The sequence below is a fragment of the Mesoplodon bidens genome, assembly GCF_964165515.1.
Source record: "Mesoplodon bidens genome assembly, chromosome: 14".
In the NCBI taxonomy this organism is placed as follows: Eukaryota; Metazoa; Chordata; class Mammalia; order Artiodactyla; family Ziphiidae; genus Mesoplodon; species Mesoplodon bidens.
In genome coordinates, this window is record NC_138170.1 from 63,566,935 (window position 1) to 63,585,994 (window position 19,060).

The 19,060-nt window shown below is 37.9% G+C and overlaps 2 protein-coding genes across 3 annotated transcripts in view; one reads left to right on the plus strand and one right to left on the minus strand.

The window, feature by feature from the left end:
* The window catches only part of NLRC4 (NLR family CARD domain containing 4), a gene marked incomplete at its 5' end in the record, with an annotated part of 48,355 nt that extends 37,806 nt beyond the window's left edge, over positions 1-10,549 (plus strand). Inside the window, one exon of the mRNA XM_081253898.1 lies at positions 9,890-10,549. Coding sequence (XP_081110024.1) covers positions 9,890-10,182 — 293 coding nt within the window. The 3' untranslated portion in view covers positions 10,183-10,549. The remainder of the gene's footprint in view (positions 1-9,889) is intronic.
* The window catches only part of SLC30A6 (solute carrier family 30 member 6), a 42,494-nt gene continuing 30,532 nt past the window's right edge, over positions 7,099-19,060 (minus strand). Inside the window, exons 14-15 of one of the 2 annotated variants that reach the window (XR_014017421.1) lie at positions 12,020-14,256; positions 7,099-7,350 (exon numbers count right to left, since the gene is read on the minus strand). Coding sequence is in view for 1 of the 2 variants with exons in the window: in XM_081253963.1 (XP_081110089.1) it covers positions 13,756-14,256 (501 nt within the window). In the remaining variant the exon portion in view is untranslated. Of the gene's footprint in view, positions 7,351-10,779; positions 14,257-19,060 lie in introns of those variants that run through there. The other variant, XM_081253963.1, reaches the window with a different exon arrangement.

Here is a 19,060-nt window from a genome sequence, read left to right on the forward strand (position 1 = left end):
CTTTATAACAGAGTCTCAATACACCTTCCTCTCCACCTTCATCTTCTGCATGCCTCCCCACCTATGTGAGGTTCCATCCTCATGGAACTCTTGCTAGTCCCCAGAAATGCCTTTGTATATGCACTTCCTCTAGGAAGTCCTTCACCTCCTCCTATAGTCCTTTAAGACCTAGCTGACATATCTCCTTCTTGGTGAAACAGTCTCCTTATGCTCCCTCTTCTGCACCCTACACATAACCTAGTTGGTTGTTTTAAGCCTCTTGTCCTGAGTCTTTTGAACTTTTTTTGACTAGGACCCACATTTTAAAAATACCTTTTATCTCATGATCCAATACACATGTACATATACATATTTAAAGTTTCACAGAAAGTAATTATCTTTTTTTTTTTTTTTTTTTTGCGGTACGCGGGCCTCTCACTGTTGTGGCCTCTCCCGTTGCGGAGCACAGGCTCCAGACGCGCAGGCTCAGTGGCCATGGCTCATGGGCCCAGCTGCTCCGTGGCATGTGGGATCTTCCCAGACCGGGGCACAAACCCATGTCCCCTGCATCGGCAGGCGGACTCTCAACCACTGCGCCACCAGGGAAGCCCGAAAGTAATTATCTTTTGCTATGTGTGATACACTCTGTTATTTTCTATTCTTACTATCTATCCAATTTCACTTAAAACAAATGCTGATTGCAATCCATTAAATTCATCTCATGTTCCCCTAAAGGAGGGGATACCCTGAAGCTTAAAAAAAACCACTTATCCAAAAAAGGAATCCTGTTTCACTGTTGGTAGGAATGTAAGTTGGTGCAGCCACTATGGAAAATGGTATGGAGGTTCCTTTAAAAACTAGAGTTACCATATGATCCAGCAATCCTAGTCCTGGGCATATATCCTGAAAAAACTCTAATTCAAAAAGATACATGCACCCCAGTGTTCATAGCACTATCTACAAGAGCCGAGACATGGAAGCAACCTAAATGTTCATTGACAGATGAATGCATAAAGAAGATGTGGTGCGTATATACAATGGAATATTACTTAGCCATAAAAAGCATGAAATAATGCCATTTGCAGCAACATGGATGGATCTAGAGATGATCATGTTAAGTAAGTCAGAGAAAGACAAATATCATATGATATCACTTATATGTGGAATCTAAAAAAATGATGCAAATACTTATTTACAGAACAGAAATAGACTCACAGACATAGAAAACAATCTTATGCTTACCAAAGGGGACAGTGGGGGCAGGGGGAGAATTTGGGATTAACACATACACACTACTATACATAAAATAGATGGGCAAGAAGGACCTACTGTACAACACAGGGAACTATATTCAATATCTTGTAATAACGTATAATGGAAAATAATCTGAAAAAGAAAAAAATATACATACATATATATATATATAGAACAATCACTTTGGTGTACACCTGAAACTAACACAACATTGTAAATTAACTATACTTCAATTTTTAAAATGCTTATTAAAAAAAACCCTACTGCTCTAATCCATATCCTGGATCCAGAGCTTCTGTTTCCATGGTCATTTCTGCCTCTGCATTTCTGCTCTTGTGTGACTCTAGATCTGTGTAATCTTGCTTCCTGCAGTGATTTTTTTCCCTATCCTCCAAGTCAGGGGTCCCCAACCCCCGGGCCTGCAGACCAGTACTGAACTCGGCCTGTTAGGAACTGAGCCGCACAGCAGGAGGTGAGGAGCGGGCCAGTGAGCAAAGCTTCATCCACCGCTCCCCATTACCGCCTGAGCCATCTCCACCCACCAACCCACACCCACTCCCCTGTCCGTGGAAAAATTGTCTTCCACAAAACCAGTCCCTGATGCCATAAAGGTTGGGGACCGCTGCTCCAAGTGACTCAGATGGGTAGAAGAGTCACTTATCCTTAATTTCTACTGGAAGGCCCCAGTATAATTATAGATGTAGCAGATTTACTGAATGCTGATAAGTAATTGGGAAGGGTGGGATTACATGATAGTTCTAAACAGCAGATTAAATTTAATACTGGCATTTCCCCATTCCCAATGAGATGCAAAAACATTTCTGCCTATTTAGGCTCTAGTTGCCTGTCAACTGCCGTCTTCCTCCAACACCATCTCTTACAGACCCCAGCAATTCCAAAACAAACAAACAAAAAATCCCTCCATGTTATTATGAAAAGTAATTCAATTATATCTAGCACCCTAAGCCCAAGCTCGGTTCAGGACCTTCCTTCACATAGCCAAAGACATATTAATGTGCTCTACAAACAACAGTCTTCAGTTCCAGGTCTTTCCTCTACCTCTCCACCACTGGGCTCTATAAACATCAAAGAGAAGAATAGATTTATTTCCTCCATAATATGAATCATGTTAAAAGGCAGATGAAGCCAGAATTAGGGTTCATTTTGTTTTTGTACTTTTTAATTGAAGTATAACATACCCACAGAAAAGTGTACAAATCCCAAGTAGAAAGTACAAGGAATTTTCATAAGGTTCATATACCCATGTAACTAGTACCCAGATCAAGAAACAGAAGATTGTCAGCTTTATAGCTCCCTTCTCCCAAGGGTAACTGCTATCCAGACTTCTAACATCATAGATTGGTCTTGACTATTTTTGAATTTTATATAAATGGAATCATGTAGTATGTATTCTTTTGTGTTTTCTTTGGTTGAACATCATGTGTGTGAAATTCATCCACATTATTATGTGTAGTCATGGTTCATTCATTCTCATTGTTGTAAAATTTTCTATTGTGTGAACATACCTCAACTGATTTTCCCATTCAACTGTTGATAATTTGAGTAATTTTTAGTTTTTGAATATTGTGAATAGTGCTGCTATGAACTACTTTGTATATATCTTTTGGTGAACAAATGGCCACATTTCTGCTGGGTATCTATGTAGGAGGGGGTTTGGATTACAGGTAAAGATTATACGTTAGAATATGTTCAGCTTCAGTACAAATGTCAGTCTTCCAATGTTCTTATATTCAATTCAGGTTTTAAAAAACAGTGGTTTTCATTATTACACACAGCAATTTATTTTTATTAGAGCACTTACCATTTGAATTCAGAGAATGTATTCATATGTCTTTCTGCCCCACTAAACTGTGAGGTCTTTGGGAACAGGCCCAGGCCATTAGACTTGGTATTGAGTATATATCCCAAACTCAATAAATATTTGTTGTATGAATGAACAAATTAACTTACAGCACTTCCGCAATTTGACATGAAATATAGGCTAGCTTGGGTTCTTAGAAACCCAATTATAGTAAATGCTATTTTCTTATATATAAAATCAACCAAAAATTCTAAAATACACTTGTATGAGTTCACAACCTCTTTACTATATCTGAACCAACCAACTGTTCAAGCCTCTAGCGTAAGTTTACTGGCTCTGGTCCATAACACCTCTCCTGGATCAGACCTGGCTTTGGGATTCCCATCCCCATTTAGTGATGGTATATGTGATGGATGAGATGCAATATGCCTTGAGATGGGATAAGAAAATGCAGACTGGTAATAAGAGATGGGGAGTCTAATGAAATAAGGGCTACATAGGAAGAAGTAAGGAGGAAATATGTCATAGGAAGTATTTAATGAGATACAGGGCAGGGGAGATGCACTGGAGACACAGGGAGTATTTTCAGAAAAGTACCTTTTTACCAAAGGTTTTAGACACCTCCTGGTCCTAACTGAAACCTGGTTCTCCCCTACATCTCTCTTTAGTCACTTTTTATTTTCTTGACTTCTATGCCTCTCAGAGATCAAAGGCAAGGTCAGGTTCTCCTTGATTCTCATTCTGCCCTTCTAGTCCACTCCTTCTCCAACCTCATTAAGGATTCCTACTCCCATGAAGCTTAGGCCATTTAACTGGACTATGGTTTGTCCTTTGTTATTGCTATGAATTCTGAACTCCTTGTCATCTTTTCTTATTCACTGAAGCCTTTGGCAACTGTCTTACAGAATTCCTCACCCTCTAACTCTGGTCATCCACCTAGAAGACTTCACTCCTTTTGTAAAACTACTCAGGCAACACTCAGGAACCTTCTCTTTGTTCCTTCTCTTCCATTCTCCTTCACTCATCTGTGAGCATGGAATTATCAGATTATGGTAATTCCACTTAAAATTGTTCTACCTCTGAGATATTAAATTCAGATAATCCATTCTCAAACAACAACCTTCTAAATTTCCATCCTGGTTACTCAATGACTCATCACCAGTTCATTTTACTTCATTGGGACTTCCAGCCTGTTGAGTTCACTACTATCTACTTACTGAATAGCCCCTGTCTATCTCGACTTTCCTTCCTACCTAGTTTAAATTCCACCCTTCATCCTGCAAACATTCTTGTCACAATAGCTGAAACTCTCATGGCCCACAGTATTACAAGTCAGTGTAGGCAATGACAGTTAGTGATCGCTGTGTGTGAGAGATGCAATAGTGAAATGAAGAAAGTATAATGAGAGGTGGAGTCTCTAAATAAAGACTACTTAATGAGATGCAGGGAGAAAATGAGATGTGGCCGAAAGGTATGAAATTAGATACAGTGTATTTGCTGGCAAAACTGAAAACCTGGATTGTCCTTAATTTTCCACTTTTTCTGTACCTACACTCAGGTTACTGGGGAAAATCACACAATTTGGCAGATAGGTACACTACAAGTTTATAGTGACAAGTTTCAACAAAAATATTTAGAGCAAATGGTAAGAAAGCATTATACAACGAAACTTGTGGTATGCAGCAAAAGCAGGGCTTGAATAAAATTCTCATCGCCTTAAATACTTATATTAGAAAAGGCTGGAAAATTAATAAGTTTCTAATTTAAGAAGCCAGAAAAACAGAGTAAACCCCAATACAATAAACATAAGAGTATAAATCAATGAAATAGAAAAAAAATACAATTAAAAAAAGATTAGTAAAGCTTAAAGTTGGTTCTTTTTTTTTTTTTTTTTTTTTTTTTTTCCATTTTTTTTAAGTTTATTTATTTATTTTTTTAATTAGTTTCTGCTTTATAACAAAGTGAATCAGTCATACATATACATCTGTTCCCACATCCCTTCCCTCATGCATCTCCCTCCCTCCCACCCTCCCCATCCCACCCCTCCAGGCGGTCACAAAGCACCGAGCTGATCTCCCTGTGCTCTGCGGCTGCTTCCCACTATCTATCTACCTTACGTTTGGTAGTGTATACACGTCCATGCCTCTCTTTCGCCTTGTCACAGCCCACCCTTCCCCCTCCCCATATCCTCAAGTCCATTCTCAAGTAGGTCTGCGTCTTCATTCCCGTTTTGCCCCTAGGTTCTTCATGACATTTTTTTTTTAATTCCGTATATATGTGTTAGCATACGGTATTAAAGTTGGTTCTTTAAAAAGAGTAACAAGATAGATAAAAATTAAGCAAGACTGATCAAGAAAAAACAGAGCAACATAAAAAATTTCATTAATCAAAATGGAGACATAAGCACATGTATGTTTGTAGTGGCTTTACTCATATCACATATCTGATAAGGGACTACTATCTAGAATATATAAAGAACTCTTACAACTCATTGATAACAAGACAACTCAATGTTTAGAAAAGGCAAAGGATCTGAATAGGCATTTCTCCAAAGAAGATACATAAATGGCTAATAAGCATCATAAAAGATGCTCAACATCATTAGCCATCAGGGAAATGCAAATCAAAGCCACAGTGAAATGCCTCTTGCCACCCACTAGGACGGTTATAATAAAAACAGGTAATAATAAGTGTTGACAAGGACATAGAGAAATTGGAAACATTCAATTTTAGAATAGGAAAACATTCTGGCACCTCTTCAAAAGGTTAAACATAAAGTTACCAATTCCACCCTGAGGTACCCAAGAGAAAATGAAAATATATGTCCATAAAAAAACTTGTACAGCAATGTTCATAGCATGTTTAATAGCTCCAAAGTGGAAACAACCCAAATGTCCATCACTACTGAATGGATAAACAAAATGTGATATTTCCATACAATAGAGTATTATTCAGCCATAAAAAGAATGAAGTATTAGAATACACTATAACATGGATGAACCTTGAAAATATCATACTAAGTGAAAGAAACCAGTCACAAAAGACCACATTATGGTATGACTCCATTTATATGAAATGTCCAAAATAGCAAATCTATAGTAACAGAAAGTAGATTAATGGTTGCCAATGTCAGGGGTAGGGTGGGAATGAATGCTAGTAACTGTGGAGTTTATTCTTGGGGATGATTAAAATGTCCTGGAATTAAATAGTAGTGTACAACATTGTGAATATACTAAAACCCACTACAGTTACACTTTATAAGGGTGAATTTTATGGTATGTGTATTATATCTCCCCCAAAAGTCCATAAAAGTATATCCTAAGCAATGTATTTTTTAGACATAGAGTGCTTGTCAAAACCACATTTTAAAAAATACAAAAGAATGATAAACTCTACATCAGAATAGTAGTTTCTTTGGGTCAGAAGGCGGCAGATGTGTACAATAGGGGGATACCACATAGTAGATCCTAGTTTTTACCCATGTTCTTATTCTCAGGCCAAGTGATAGATTCATGAGTGAACAGGTGAAATTAGTGACCTATCCAATTCTGAATACATGAGGTCTATTAAAACAATAAACACAATCTCTCAACATTTCCTGGCAATCTTACTGTGCCTCTGTATGCAGCACTCTCTAAATAAACAATTTCAAACTTTATTCTCCTTAATCCACCAGTCTTCCACTATTTCACAGTGGATGTGATTCTTTTTTCCCTCTCTCTCCTTCTCCTGTTACATTATAGTACGTCTCTCCCCTCCTATCTAAGGGCAGTCTCTCTGCTCTAGCTGTGCTTCAGATCCAGGCCCTGCCCTCATTCCTGTTCAAGGACATCATTTCACCAATTATGCCCCTCTTTACTGACTCCTATCAGGTTTTTTTTCATTATCTATCAGTTTTTAAAGATGCTCAAATCTCTCTCATTTTAAATAAAACTCTTCCTGACTCCTATCTTCCTACTATAGCTATCTATCAACCCCTGTCTTTCCCTTCGAGGCAAAAATTTATGTACCCTCAGTACATCTCCACTTCCTGGTCATCCTGTGCTTCCTACTCATTCCAGCTGATTCTCTACACACCTGCATGTGTCTTAATTCAATGGAAAATTTCCAAAGTCTTTCACTTACCTGTGTAGAAGTTGACACTGAGCACTCCCCCTCCTTTTCGAAATGTTCTCTTGACTTCCATGCTACCTTGGTTACTTCTCAGTCTCCTTTGCAATGGCAATTCTTGTACATAGATATTAAATGCTCCAAATTTCTCTTAAAACTTGGTCCTAGGTGCTCTGCTCTTCTTCCTTAGAGATTACATTTAATCTTAAAGCTTTAAGTGCCATTTAAAAATTCTGACTCCCCAAATTTTGTTTCTAGCCCATCAGCAATCTGGGACTATCAGAAAGAAATCATCGCTAGCTCAGGGATCTATTTCACCTGTTCTAACTTAACTCTTTTTTAGATGACGTAGTTTGATTTAAATGTTTGAGGCTGAACTCTCTTATCCAGCATGTTCTCAAAAAGACAGCCATCTCATCTGAACTCCATTATCCAGTCTGTTCTCAAAAAAAAAAAAAAAAAAAAAAAAAACCACCACAGACCGTACTCATGTTCTAGCTCAGTGGTAAATCCTGGGCCAAATCATTCTGCCACATGGATCCTGATAATTTTCCAAGTGCTCTTTCTTGTTTTCTAATTGTATTCTTTAAAAAAAAAATAGCATCTTATTTTTGTTGTGTTAGACGCAGTAACTTTTTAGGGTCTGTGAAAAAAACTAGGTTTTTGGAGTTCGTTTTTCCTGTTCCCTATGTTGCCTCATTTTTGTTTGGCTTTTAGTCAAAGGAACAGCCTTCCTTGTTGGCGGCTGTTCTCAATTGTCTGGTATTCCTATACTGTTCTCTTCACATTTTAGAGTGAGGCACAAGTTGATAGGAAGGTCTGTGCACCTGAGGGAGGGGGTTAGGTCCACTGTGGGTGATGAGGAAAGAAAAATAGACTCTTCCTTTGTGGGGCCTTTCCTTGGAGGCAATTCAATACTACCTGAGAAGGATCCTTACTCCTGAAGCATGTAAGCCCAATTGCCACTGCTCTGGAAACAAAGTGAAGTTGCAAAACCTATTGCCTTTGTGTGCTCCCAGGGCACCCTGACCTACTCACAGCACCTAACACCCATCTAATTATTTTTTTTAATTTATTTTTATTGAAGTATAGTTGCTTTACAATGCTGTGCCAGCAATTACTTTATAATGTATGTTTTCGCACTATATTATAAGCCCAATGAGACAGAGACCATGTATGTCCTTTTACATATCTCCAGCACCCTAGCACAACCCGGGGTACACAGTAGGCACTCAAAAATGTTTGCTGAATGAATAAATGGTAAGAGCTCTAGGTCAGGGGAACTACAGGGTGGTCTCTGGCCACACCTGAGTTTTGTTTAGGATGTAGGAACCTTCAAGGATCAGAATCCTTCTACCCAGAGGATTTGAGATTCTGCCTGAAATTTGGATCGAGCCACTTGTGTTCTCCACAGCCCACGTACAGCCTACAGCTCTAAATGTCACAGATTCCTCTTCTCTCAGTAGTCTGCTCCTCTGCAGATTAAATGAACAAAATGCATGCCCTTGATTATGGATTATATTGCTTGTTCTTGGTTCTTGTGCTTGCCCACATTCTAGTAATTATGCAAGAAGCTCTCTTATTCTTTAAGCTTGGCAGACAGTCTGTATAAAGAGCTTACCCTCTGAGGATGGCATGGGCTTGAAATTTTTCTCTGTTAAAGTTCCTTTTAGGTGGTGAAATCTGTTCTACTAGTTGGGAAGGAGAAATGAAGTTGCTCTTTGGGGAAAGAGCCTTATATACAGACATGCTAATTGGCAACCAGTATTTTGACTGACCACATGCCATGCTGGGAAGCATATGGGAAAGAGGGCAGAGGCAGAAAGGACTTGAACATGATGGATAAGAGAGAGCAGGAAGAAAGTTACCCATAAGGAAGAGAGAAGGGCTCATTATGGGAAGGAGAAAGAGAGGAGAAAGTGAGGCCCTATGTATGAGCTAGGCTGGGCACAGGCTAAGCTGGTGTAACAGAAGACCCAACCACACCTTGGCTTACAGAACACAGAGCTTTATTCCCCTCTCCTATAATACTCAGAAGTGGGCAGTCCAGGCAGTTGGGGTGGCTTTGCTCTGTGCAGTCTTTCAGACCCAGAAACCTATTTTCTTTACTCCTCCATTCCTTAGGGTGTTATCTTTGATTTCATGGAAATGGCTAGGATGTTTATGTTCCCTTTGTAGGAGGTAGAGTGCCCTATTCTGTAAGGAAAAGAGGAAGTTCCTGAAGACTCTAGGGAGGGTTAAAAATAAGCCCAAAGCTCCAAATCTTGAGATTCTGAAGGAACTTACTTACTCAAGTTCACAGTTAGGAATATTCCACACCCAAAGGAACAATAGTTAGGTAGTGTTTGCTTCTTCAGAAGAGGAAGTGACCTAATATTGTCGAAGTCCGACTCCAGTTTTGAAAACAGGTACTGAATATTCTAATTGCATCTCTCATACCTCAATTTTTATGCAATTTTCCATTTCCTGGAAGAGTCAGGAAAAGGGAAAATATATAATTCATTTATATTGGTTTGCTATACTAATTACTATTTATCAGATTCCCTTACATTTTAGGAAAAATATAATTTGTAAATATAAAGGACCAGGTTCACAATCACTGCTCTAACTACAGAGAATTCTGATTTCTTTCTTAAGCAAAGCACTAGTCCAAACATGGTCTCTTAAAAAAAAAAAAGCTGTTTAGCTTCCAGCTAACATACTTATTTCTATCTTTTTATTCAGGTGCATTTTTTGAAATGAACCCTCTGAAAAACCTCCAACAGCTGGATTTGGCAGGAAATTGTGTGAGCAGTGATGGATGGCTTGCCTTCATGAGTGTATTTGAGAATCTTAAGCAACTGGTGTTTTTTGACTTCAGTACTAAAAGCCTTTTACCTGATGCATCATTAGTCAGAAAACTTAGCCATGTGCTATCCAAATTAACTTTTCTCCAAGAAGCTAGGCTTGTTGGGTGGCAATTTGATGACAATGATGTCAGTGTTATTAAAGGTGCTTTTAAACTAGTAACTGCTTAAATAAAGGGTAGCCTAAGCCCATGAATGCTCTGGGGACCCCATTACTTTCAGCCTGGTGATTTAAAAATCTTTGCTCATCTAGTCCAAGAGTCTGAAAGTAAATGGCAATCCACTATACACCTACAAAATATCCTGCAGTGTCTGCCTAATTCACCCCTTCTAAACTTTTTCTTCTTTTACTGATATCAGGATGATGTGTGGCACCATCACCTCCTTAGCTGGCCTCTTCCATGGAAATCTAGTTTCTTAGTTTCATCATTCAAATAAAAAGGAGAAGGAAAAGAGGAGGATGCCAAGAAAATGAGCCCAAAGAAGAGGAGGAAATGGGAGGGAGTTTAACTTGACATCTATAAATAGTTGTGGTGTCCCATCACTTCTACTAGGAGTATCAGTTACTTGAAGGGGACTCCTGTTTATCCTTGTATTCCCTTTGGTCTCAAGAATAGCAGGTCACCAAAATTTATATATTGTATGCACATTTACTTAGTACAGGGCCTGGCATGTACTATACTCTCGACAAGCATTTGCTGAATATGGGATAAAGTTACCAATAAAGAATAGGCCAAAATTATTTAGAAGCAGAGAGAAAACTCCATGTATGTTCTTTATTCAAACAGTTTAATTCAAACAATTTGGAATGTAAAAATTATTTTCTTACATAAGAAGCAGATCAGACTCCCCAAAAAGATCAGCAATCTTTAGTTAAGCAAAAAATTGGCAGTTTATGAGTAGCTAAATCAGAGGCTTGAATGAGTAGCTAAACCAGTTGCTGATACATGTATGTAATTCCATCTGTGACTTCAGAGATTAAGGAAGAAAGAAAAAATGGACCCCATTATTTTGTACCCTATGGAAGCTAAGGGTACCCTGCCCTAATCTTTTCCCCACCACCTCCAAAAATAATCCTTCCCCACAAAGAAAGAAGTCTAAGAAAAATCTGTTTAATCTAAACAGATTTAAGTTGAGGCAAGTCTGAAATAAACAAAAACCAAAATGGTGTCAACCTGTAGTTTACCCTCTGCTCTCATGGCATCTCCAATTAATGGCTCGGGTATTGGTATAGGTAACACTTGGCCTGTATGTTGAGGTAGTCACTGAAAAGAAATACTAGGTACAATATTCCGTTTCGCAAGTGGGCATATATTCTGCAGATTTAGTCATACAATTTTAGAGCTGATAGTTTCCAGATCAACTACTTCATTTCCCGCCCTAACTTTACAGATGAGAAACCTCACAGAAGTTAAATGACTTGCCCATGGTTATAAAACTACTTATATAGTGGCAGCATGAGGATCGGAATCCAAATCTCTTGTCTTCTAGTCCAGTGTTTTTTTCCATTATAATATAGCAATTTCTCAAACAGGATTAATCATATTCCATGAAGCTTGCTCTTAATCACAAACCATGGGTCAAGTACTTAATTCAAACTTGCTTCTTTGTCTAGCTTCAAGTAACTCTGTGGCAAGATTTACTAGTAAGGCTACTACATCTAGGCCTATGCTGGGCAAGCTTCTTATTTTCATATCCAGAACCTGGTCAGATCTTGGCAAATAAGACTTCTTTATATAACAATGCCGGAACAATGTCACCTGAAGCAGTTGGCATTACTGAATTTCAGCAAGTAGAGCCAATTCTTTCAGAACCCATATGCAACTTCTCAAATAGTGTAGGTGGGTATCAAAGCACCTTTGGAAGGACAATTAATTGCACAGGTGCTACCTCTAAATGGGTGTTAAGGAAATAGGCGTTTAACATCTCACAGAACTGTGTTCAGTACCTGGGTACTTTAAAAATCCCCTGGAGATGGAGAAGACATGCACAGCATGGCAGCACATACCTCTTAATCATCACTCAGTACACGGCAGTTCTTCAGATTTCATGCATGACCCGAATTCACGTTTAGATGAGGTCAATGGAGGAAAAATCACCCTGTAATAGTAGACCAATAATAGGTATAGTAATAGTTGGAGAACATAAGACAAATGTCAAGGAACAGGTTGCCTTATCACATTTTACAAAGTTTCACTTTCCCCGGCAGTCAAGGTAGCGTGGGCTCTATTTCTTCAGCAGGTCAACTGCCTGAGCAGGGTTGCAGGTGTCAAAGACAATGATCAACTCCTCATCAAGCAAAAGTTATTTGGGACATGGTCACTTATTATCACAGGATGACTACAATTCTGCTCGACAGAGATGGCTTCTTAGATGTTTATGATTCTACTGTAAAGAAACAGGATTTGGGAGTGTTGCTCAAATTTAAAAGAGGATGAGTTTATTGAAGAAACTTGCAAAATCTAAAAAAAAAACTTCTCTAGATAGCTGCTGATGGCTGGAAATGTCATAAATCTTCAGAAGTACTGGATTCTAGAAAAGTTGAATCCACTCTCAAAATCCATTTTTAAACCCTAATTATAAAACTCATGATAAAATGAAAAAAAAATCTCATAGGTAATCTGTGACTGCTGCTTGTTATACTTTTTATAAGTAATGCTGGCCATGTTAGAAAGTCCTTAACATTTGCATTTGGAAAATAATTTTAAAATAATTTACATGATTCTCACACTTCGATTCACTATTTTCAATAAAGCAAAACAAAAAAAGTTAGAAACTGCCTAATGCAGATATAACAATACTGTATTCTATAACCTAGGGTCCACTATGTTTTGGTAAAATTATATAATGTAAACTCAAATTGTTCATGCAACTTTGAAAAAAGATTAAATCGTATTACTACGTATGGAATTCCACCTATTTTGGTAATATATGTGATATATTTTGTTAATAAAATGAGAAATTAAAGTCAACCAATGAAAAGGTGACAAAAAAGATAAATCTATCATTATGTCAGTATTTGGTTAAATGTAAGACAGAAAACTGGGATTCCTTCACTGCATATCACCTAAGGATTTGGTATCTATTTAACCAAAATAAAACACTTTGAGAATGATGGGCCACTTACAAATGTACTGAATTTTTTAATGAGAAAAACTATTAAAAAACTGATAAGTAAAAATTTCAAGTTGTGCCAGATGGTAAAATATGTTTTAAAATTTCTGCTAAAAATGTTTGCTTTTACTTTGCAAGACATAATTCGGGAGGACCTCAAAGGAAAATGTAGCAATTATGTTTGGAAAATCTATAAAAGAGACTTTTACTTTTAAAATGGACTTTTTCTTTTCCTAAAATGTGTACTCAAGAAGCATGTTTATAAATTTCACTGAAGAAAGTATTATATTTTTAATAATGTGACAGATCCACTCCATCAAGTGGCTCTCTTATAAAGGTAGTGTTATATCACACTACAGTCAACTATGAAACCAAAGATAGCAAAATTCAAATTTAGAGAAACAGATTTCTAAAGGAAGCCTATTTAAAGCCTATAACATTTAGAAGGTTCTCACTGCCCCAAATACATTTTACAAAAATATAGTTTCATTGGTTTCATGAAATGTGAACAAACCTACTATTCTCTAATTAGAGTAAATGATTGAACAGTCGATGCAACGTTGGATTACTAAATAAACTGGAAGTCAAGGAGTCAATATTCCTCATAAAAATAAATTAAATTACAGTACATCATGGTCTTGGTTGTCCAATTCTATTGTTAGTTCCATGTCTACTTGGTATATTTGTAAAACCAGTCCTGAATCCTTGGGTTGCTCCAATTCCTGGAACTCCAAGTCCTTGATTAAGCATGCTGCTATAAGGTGTGTGTCCATGATTAAGACCCAAAGCATAAGGTCTTGTTTGAGTATTAAGAAGAATAACTGGGCTCACGTTTTTTCCAGGGGTGTTAAATGAAAATTCTGGAGGTGGACTACTGGGTTTAGTTGGAGTTGATGTAACAGGGTTGGAATCGTCAGTACCCTTTAAAGGAGGCATTGGGATTATGTGATGATCTGAAAAGTTTAGGACATTGGCTGCAACAGGCCCAGACAGTAAGGCAGGCCTGATCCAATCATCCTTGAAAATCTGAACAGTCAGAGTAGATACTAGTGTGTACAGCCTGTTGGTCACATGAGCAAGAACCATTTGTTCATTTGCATCTCGTCGAATTCTCACATGAACAGATCCAGCCTAAAAGGGACAAAATCATATGAAAGAGACTGCTTAGAATTATACTACTGAAAATTCCATTAGAAATGAACATTTTATTTATGATTTGGTTGTAACATTACTTGGTATTTTCTTTAAAACAAGGGAAAACTTAATGTCTTGATATTCCTTGAAGACTACTTAGTAGTAATTATCAATGAAAAGAGTTAATAAAATAATTTATGACTCTAAATAAAATGTGACTTTTTAAAATATTAAAAAAAGAAATCCATGTAGGAGGAAGGCAGACATGTTGTAACACAAAGCAGAATACAAATCAAGTATATGGAAAATGCACTGAAAGGTCAGAGAAGGCAGGTATTAATTCAACTGAGGAAGACTTCAAAAGAAGATGGCATTTGATCTGGGTTGGTGGTCAAATGAAATTTCAAAAGGCAGAGACAGGCATTCTAAGCTGAGGGAATAGCAATTAAAACCCATGGCATGTTTGGGCAAGAATAAGCAATATTGGGGCCTCCCTGGTGGCGCAGTGGTTGCGAGTCCGCCTGCCGATGCAGGGGACACAGGTTCGTGCCCCGGTCCGGGGAGATCCCACATGCCGCGGAGCGGCTGGGCCCGTGAGCCATGGCCGCTGAGCCTGTGCGTCCGGAGCCTGTGCTCCGCAACGGGAGAGGCCACAACAATGAGAGGCCACCGTACCGCAAAAAAAAAAAAAAAGAAGTATAATATTTCAGGGAGCAGAAAAACAATGAAAGAGAGAAAAGACAGGAAGAAAAGCAAGAGGAAAGGAGGAGACAAATAAGGAAAGGAAGAACAGAAAGAAGAAAGAAGGATAGGTTAGGTAATAAAGGTAAAAAGAAAGGCTAGGAGGGGGTTCTAAAAACCATGAATAAGGAGTTTTAGTTGCAGCAATCAAACAGAAGTAAAATAATTAATGTTCAGAAAAATTACAGTTATGGATAATTGCTAATTAGTCAGGAAATGACTGCAACAGTCTAGGTTAGAAATGAAGAAGGCTGAGATAGGACAGATATAGTGGGACCAGAGAGGGACAGATAGATTCATGATATTCCATGGGAGATCTTAATTCTCAACTGGATATAATCAATGAGGGAGATGAAGTCATCAAAGACGATCTCAAGGTTTCTAGCCTAGGTTACTAGGATAGAGAGCACCAGGCATTACAATGATGGTTAGAAGTATGCTTATTAACTTGATTAAGATGTTCATCATACATTTTATCTTTAAAAGATAGTAAAATAACAGGTAAAACAATGATCATAGTTTGATTAAAACACACAGAAAAATATCAAGAATGATACCACATGATCATCTCAATAGATGAAGAAAAAGCATTTGACAAAATTCAACATCCATTTATGATAAAAACTCTCGACAAAGTTGGTATGTAGGGAACATATATCAAAATAATAAAGGCCATTTATGACAAACACACAGCTAACATCATACTCAATGATGAAAAGCTGAAAGCTTTTCCTCTAAGATCAGGAATAAGACAAGGATGCCCACTCTTGACATTTCTATTCAACATAGTATTAGAAGTCCTAGCCATAACAATCAGAGGAGAATAAGAAATAAGATGCACCCAAATTGGAAGGGAAGAAGTAAAATTATCACTATTTGCAGAAGACATAATACTATATATAGAAAACCCTAAAGACTCCACCAAAAAACTATTAGAATAAATGAATTCAATAAAGTTTCAGGATATAAAACTAATATATAGAAATCTGTTGCATTTCTATATACTAATAATGAACTATCAAAAAGGAAAATCAAGAAAATCCCACTTACAATTGAATCAAAAAGGATAAAATATCTAGGAATAAATTTAACGAAGGAAGGCTTCCCTGGTGGTGGAGTGGTTAAGAATCCGCCTGCCGATGCAGGGGACACGGGTTCTAGACCTGGTCCAGGAAGATTCCACATGCTGTGGAGCAACTAAGCCTGTGAGCCACAACTACTGAGCCTGCGCTCTAGAGCCCGCGAGCCATAACTACTGAAGCCCATGCACCTAGAGCCCATGCTCCACAACAAGAGGAGCCACTGCAATGAGAAGCCCGCTCACCACAATGAAGAGCAGCCCCCACTCGCCGCAACTAGAGAAAGCCCATGTGCAGCAATGAAGACCCAACGTAGCCAAAATAAATAAAATAAAATAAATTAAGTAAAAAAAATTTAACCAAGGAGGTAAAAGACCCATACTCTATAAGGCACCAATGAAAGAAACTAAAGATGATACCAATAAATGGAAAGATGGTTTGTGTTCATGGACTGGATGAATTAATATTGTTAAAATGTCCATACTACACGAGGCAATCTACAGATTCAATGCAACCCTATCAAAATACCCATGGCATTTTTCACAGAACTAGAACAAGTAATCCCAAAATTTATGTGGAACCACAAAAGACCCCGAATAGACAAAGCAATCTTGAGAAGGAAGAACAAAGGTATTATGCTCCCTGACTTCGAATTATACTATAAAAGTTACAGTAATCAAAACAGTATAGGGCTTCCCTGGTGGCGCAGTGGTTGAGAGTCCGCCTGCCGATGCAGGGGACACGGGTTCGTGCCCTGGTCTGGGAAGATCCCACATGCCACAGAGCGGCTGGGCCCGTGAGACATGGCTGCTGAGCCTGAGCCTCCGGAGCCTGTGCTCCGCAACGGGAGAGGCCACAACAGTGAGAGGCCCGCGTACTGCAAAACGAACAAACAAACAAACAAAAACCCCCAAAAAACAAACAAACAGTATAGTACTGGCACAAAAACAGACATAGATCAATGGAACAGAACAGAGAGCCCGGAAATAAACCCACACACATATGGTCAATTAATCGACAACAAAGGAGGTAGAAAACACAATGGGGAAAAGACAGTCCCTTCAATAAGTGGTGCTGGGAAAACTGGACAGTTACATACAAAAGAATGAAACTAGAACATTTTCTCATACCATATACACAAATAAACTTAAAACAGATCAAAGACTTCAATTTAACACCTGAAACCATAAAACTCCTAGAAGAAAACACAGGCAGTAAGGTCTTTAACATCAGTCTTCTCAGTATTTTTTTGATCTGCCTCCTCAGGCAAGGGCCACAGACGCAAAAATAAACAAACGGGACCTAATCAAACTAGAAAGCTTTTGCACAGTGAAGGAAACCATCAATAAAATGAAAAGGCAACCTAGTGAGTGGGAGAAGACATGTGCAAATGATATGTCTGATAAGGACATAAAGAACTCATACAATTCAAGATCAAAAATAAAAAAACCCAATTAAAAAATGGCCTTGGGGGACTTCCCTGGTGGTCCAATGGTTAAGACTTCTTGCTTCTACTGCAGGGGGCACAGGTTCGATCCCTGGTGGGGGAACTAAGATCCCACATGCCGTGTGGTGCGGCCAGGAAAAAAAAAAAGGGCTTGGGATTAACAAACACACACTACTATATACAAAACAGATAACCAACAAGCACCTACTGTATAGCCCAGGGAACTCTGCTCAATATTCTGTAATAACCTATATGGGTAAAGAATCTGAAAAAGAATGAACGTGTGTATATGTATAACTAAATCACTTTGCTGTACACCTGAAACTAACACAACATTGTAAATGAACTAGACTCCAATTAAAAAAAAAGCGGGGGTGCAGGCAGAGGACCTGAACAGGCATTTTTCCAAAGAAGACATACAAAAGGCCAACAGGAACATGAAAGGACGCTCAACATCACTCATCATCAGGGAAATGCAAATCAAAATCCCAATGAGATTTCACCTCATACCTATCAAAATGGCTACTGTCAAAAAGATAAAAAATAACAAGTGTTGGCAAAGATATGGAGAAAAGGGAACCACAGTACATCACTGGTGAGAATGTAAAGTGTTACAGCCACTACAGAAAACTGTACAGAGGTTCCTCAAAAATTAAAAACTAAAGTACCATACAATCCAACAATTCCACTCCTGGGTATTTATCTGAAGAAAATGAAAACACTAATTTAAAAAGATAAATGCACCCCAATGTTCATAGTGGCATTATTTACAATAGCCCAGATATGGAAGCAACCTAAGTGCCCACTGACAGATAAATGGATACAGACGTGGTATACACGTAGAGTGGAATATTACTCAGCCATAAAAAAGAATGAAATCTTGCCATTTGCAACAACTTGGATGGACCTGAAGGGTATTATGCTTAGTGAAATATGTCAGAAAGACCAATACTGTGTTCCCACTAATATGTGGAATCTAAAAAACAAAACAAATGAACAAACAGAATAAAACAAAAATAGACTCACAGATACAGAGAACTAATGGTTACCAGAGAGAGGGGTGAGGGAAGGGGCAAAATAGGGGAAGGGTTATTAAGAGATACAAACTAACAGTTATAAAATAAGTGTAAGTCACAGGGATGTAATGTACAGCACAGGGAATACAGTCAATATTTTATAATTTAGTATGGTGTATAATCTATAAAAATATCAAATCACTATGTTGGGGGGAAAAAGAATGACAGCACTTATCTCTAGATGGTAGAATTATTAAGGATTTTTGTTCTTTTTGACTTAAGTTCTAATTTTTCTAACAATGGGGTATATTTGTATAATAAAAACTTAAATAAAAATACGTACTAAAAAACAAGCGACAGAACAAAAATATATAGTAAATAAAATATATAGCAGACATTGTTGATTTTTAGATAAACTCAGATTTCATAAAAAGAAAAAACTATAACAGCACCTAAATTAGCAAAATAGTTGGCTTAGTTACAATGGGTCTAAATCCATGGCTTGAGCACTAATAAGA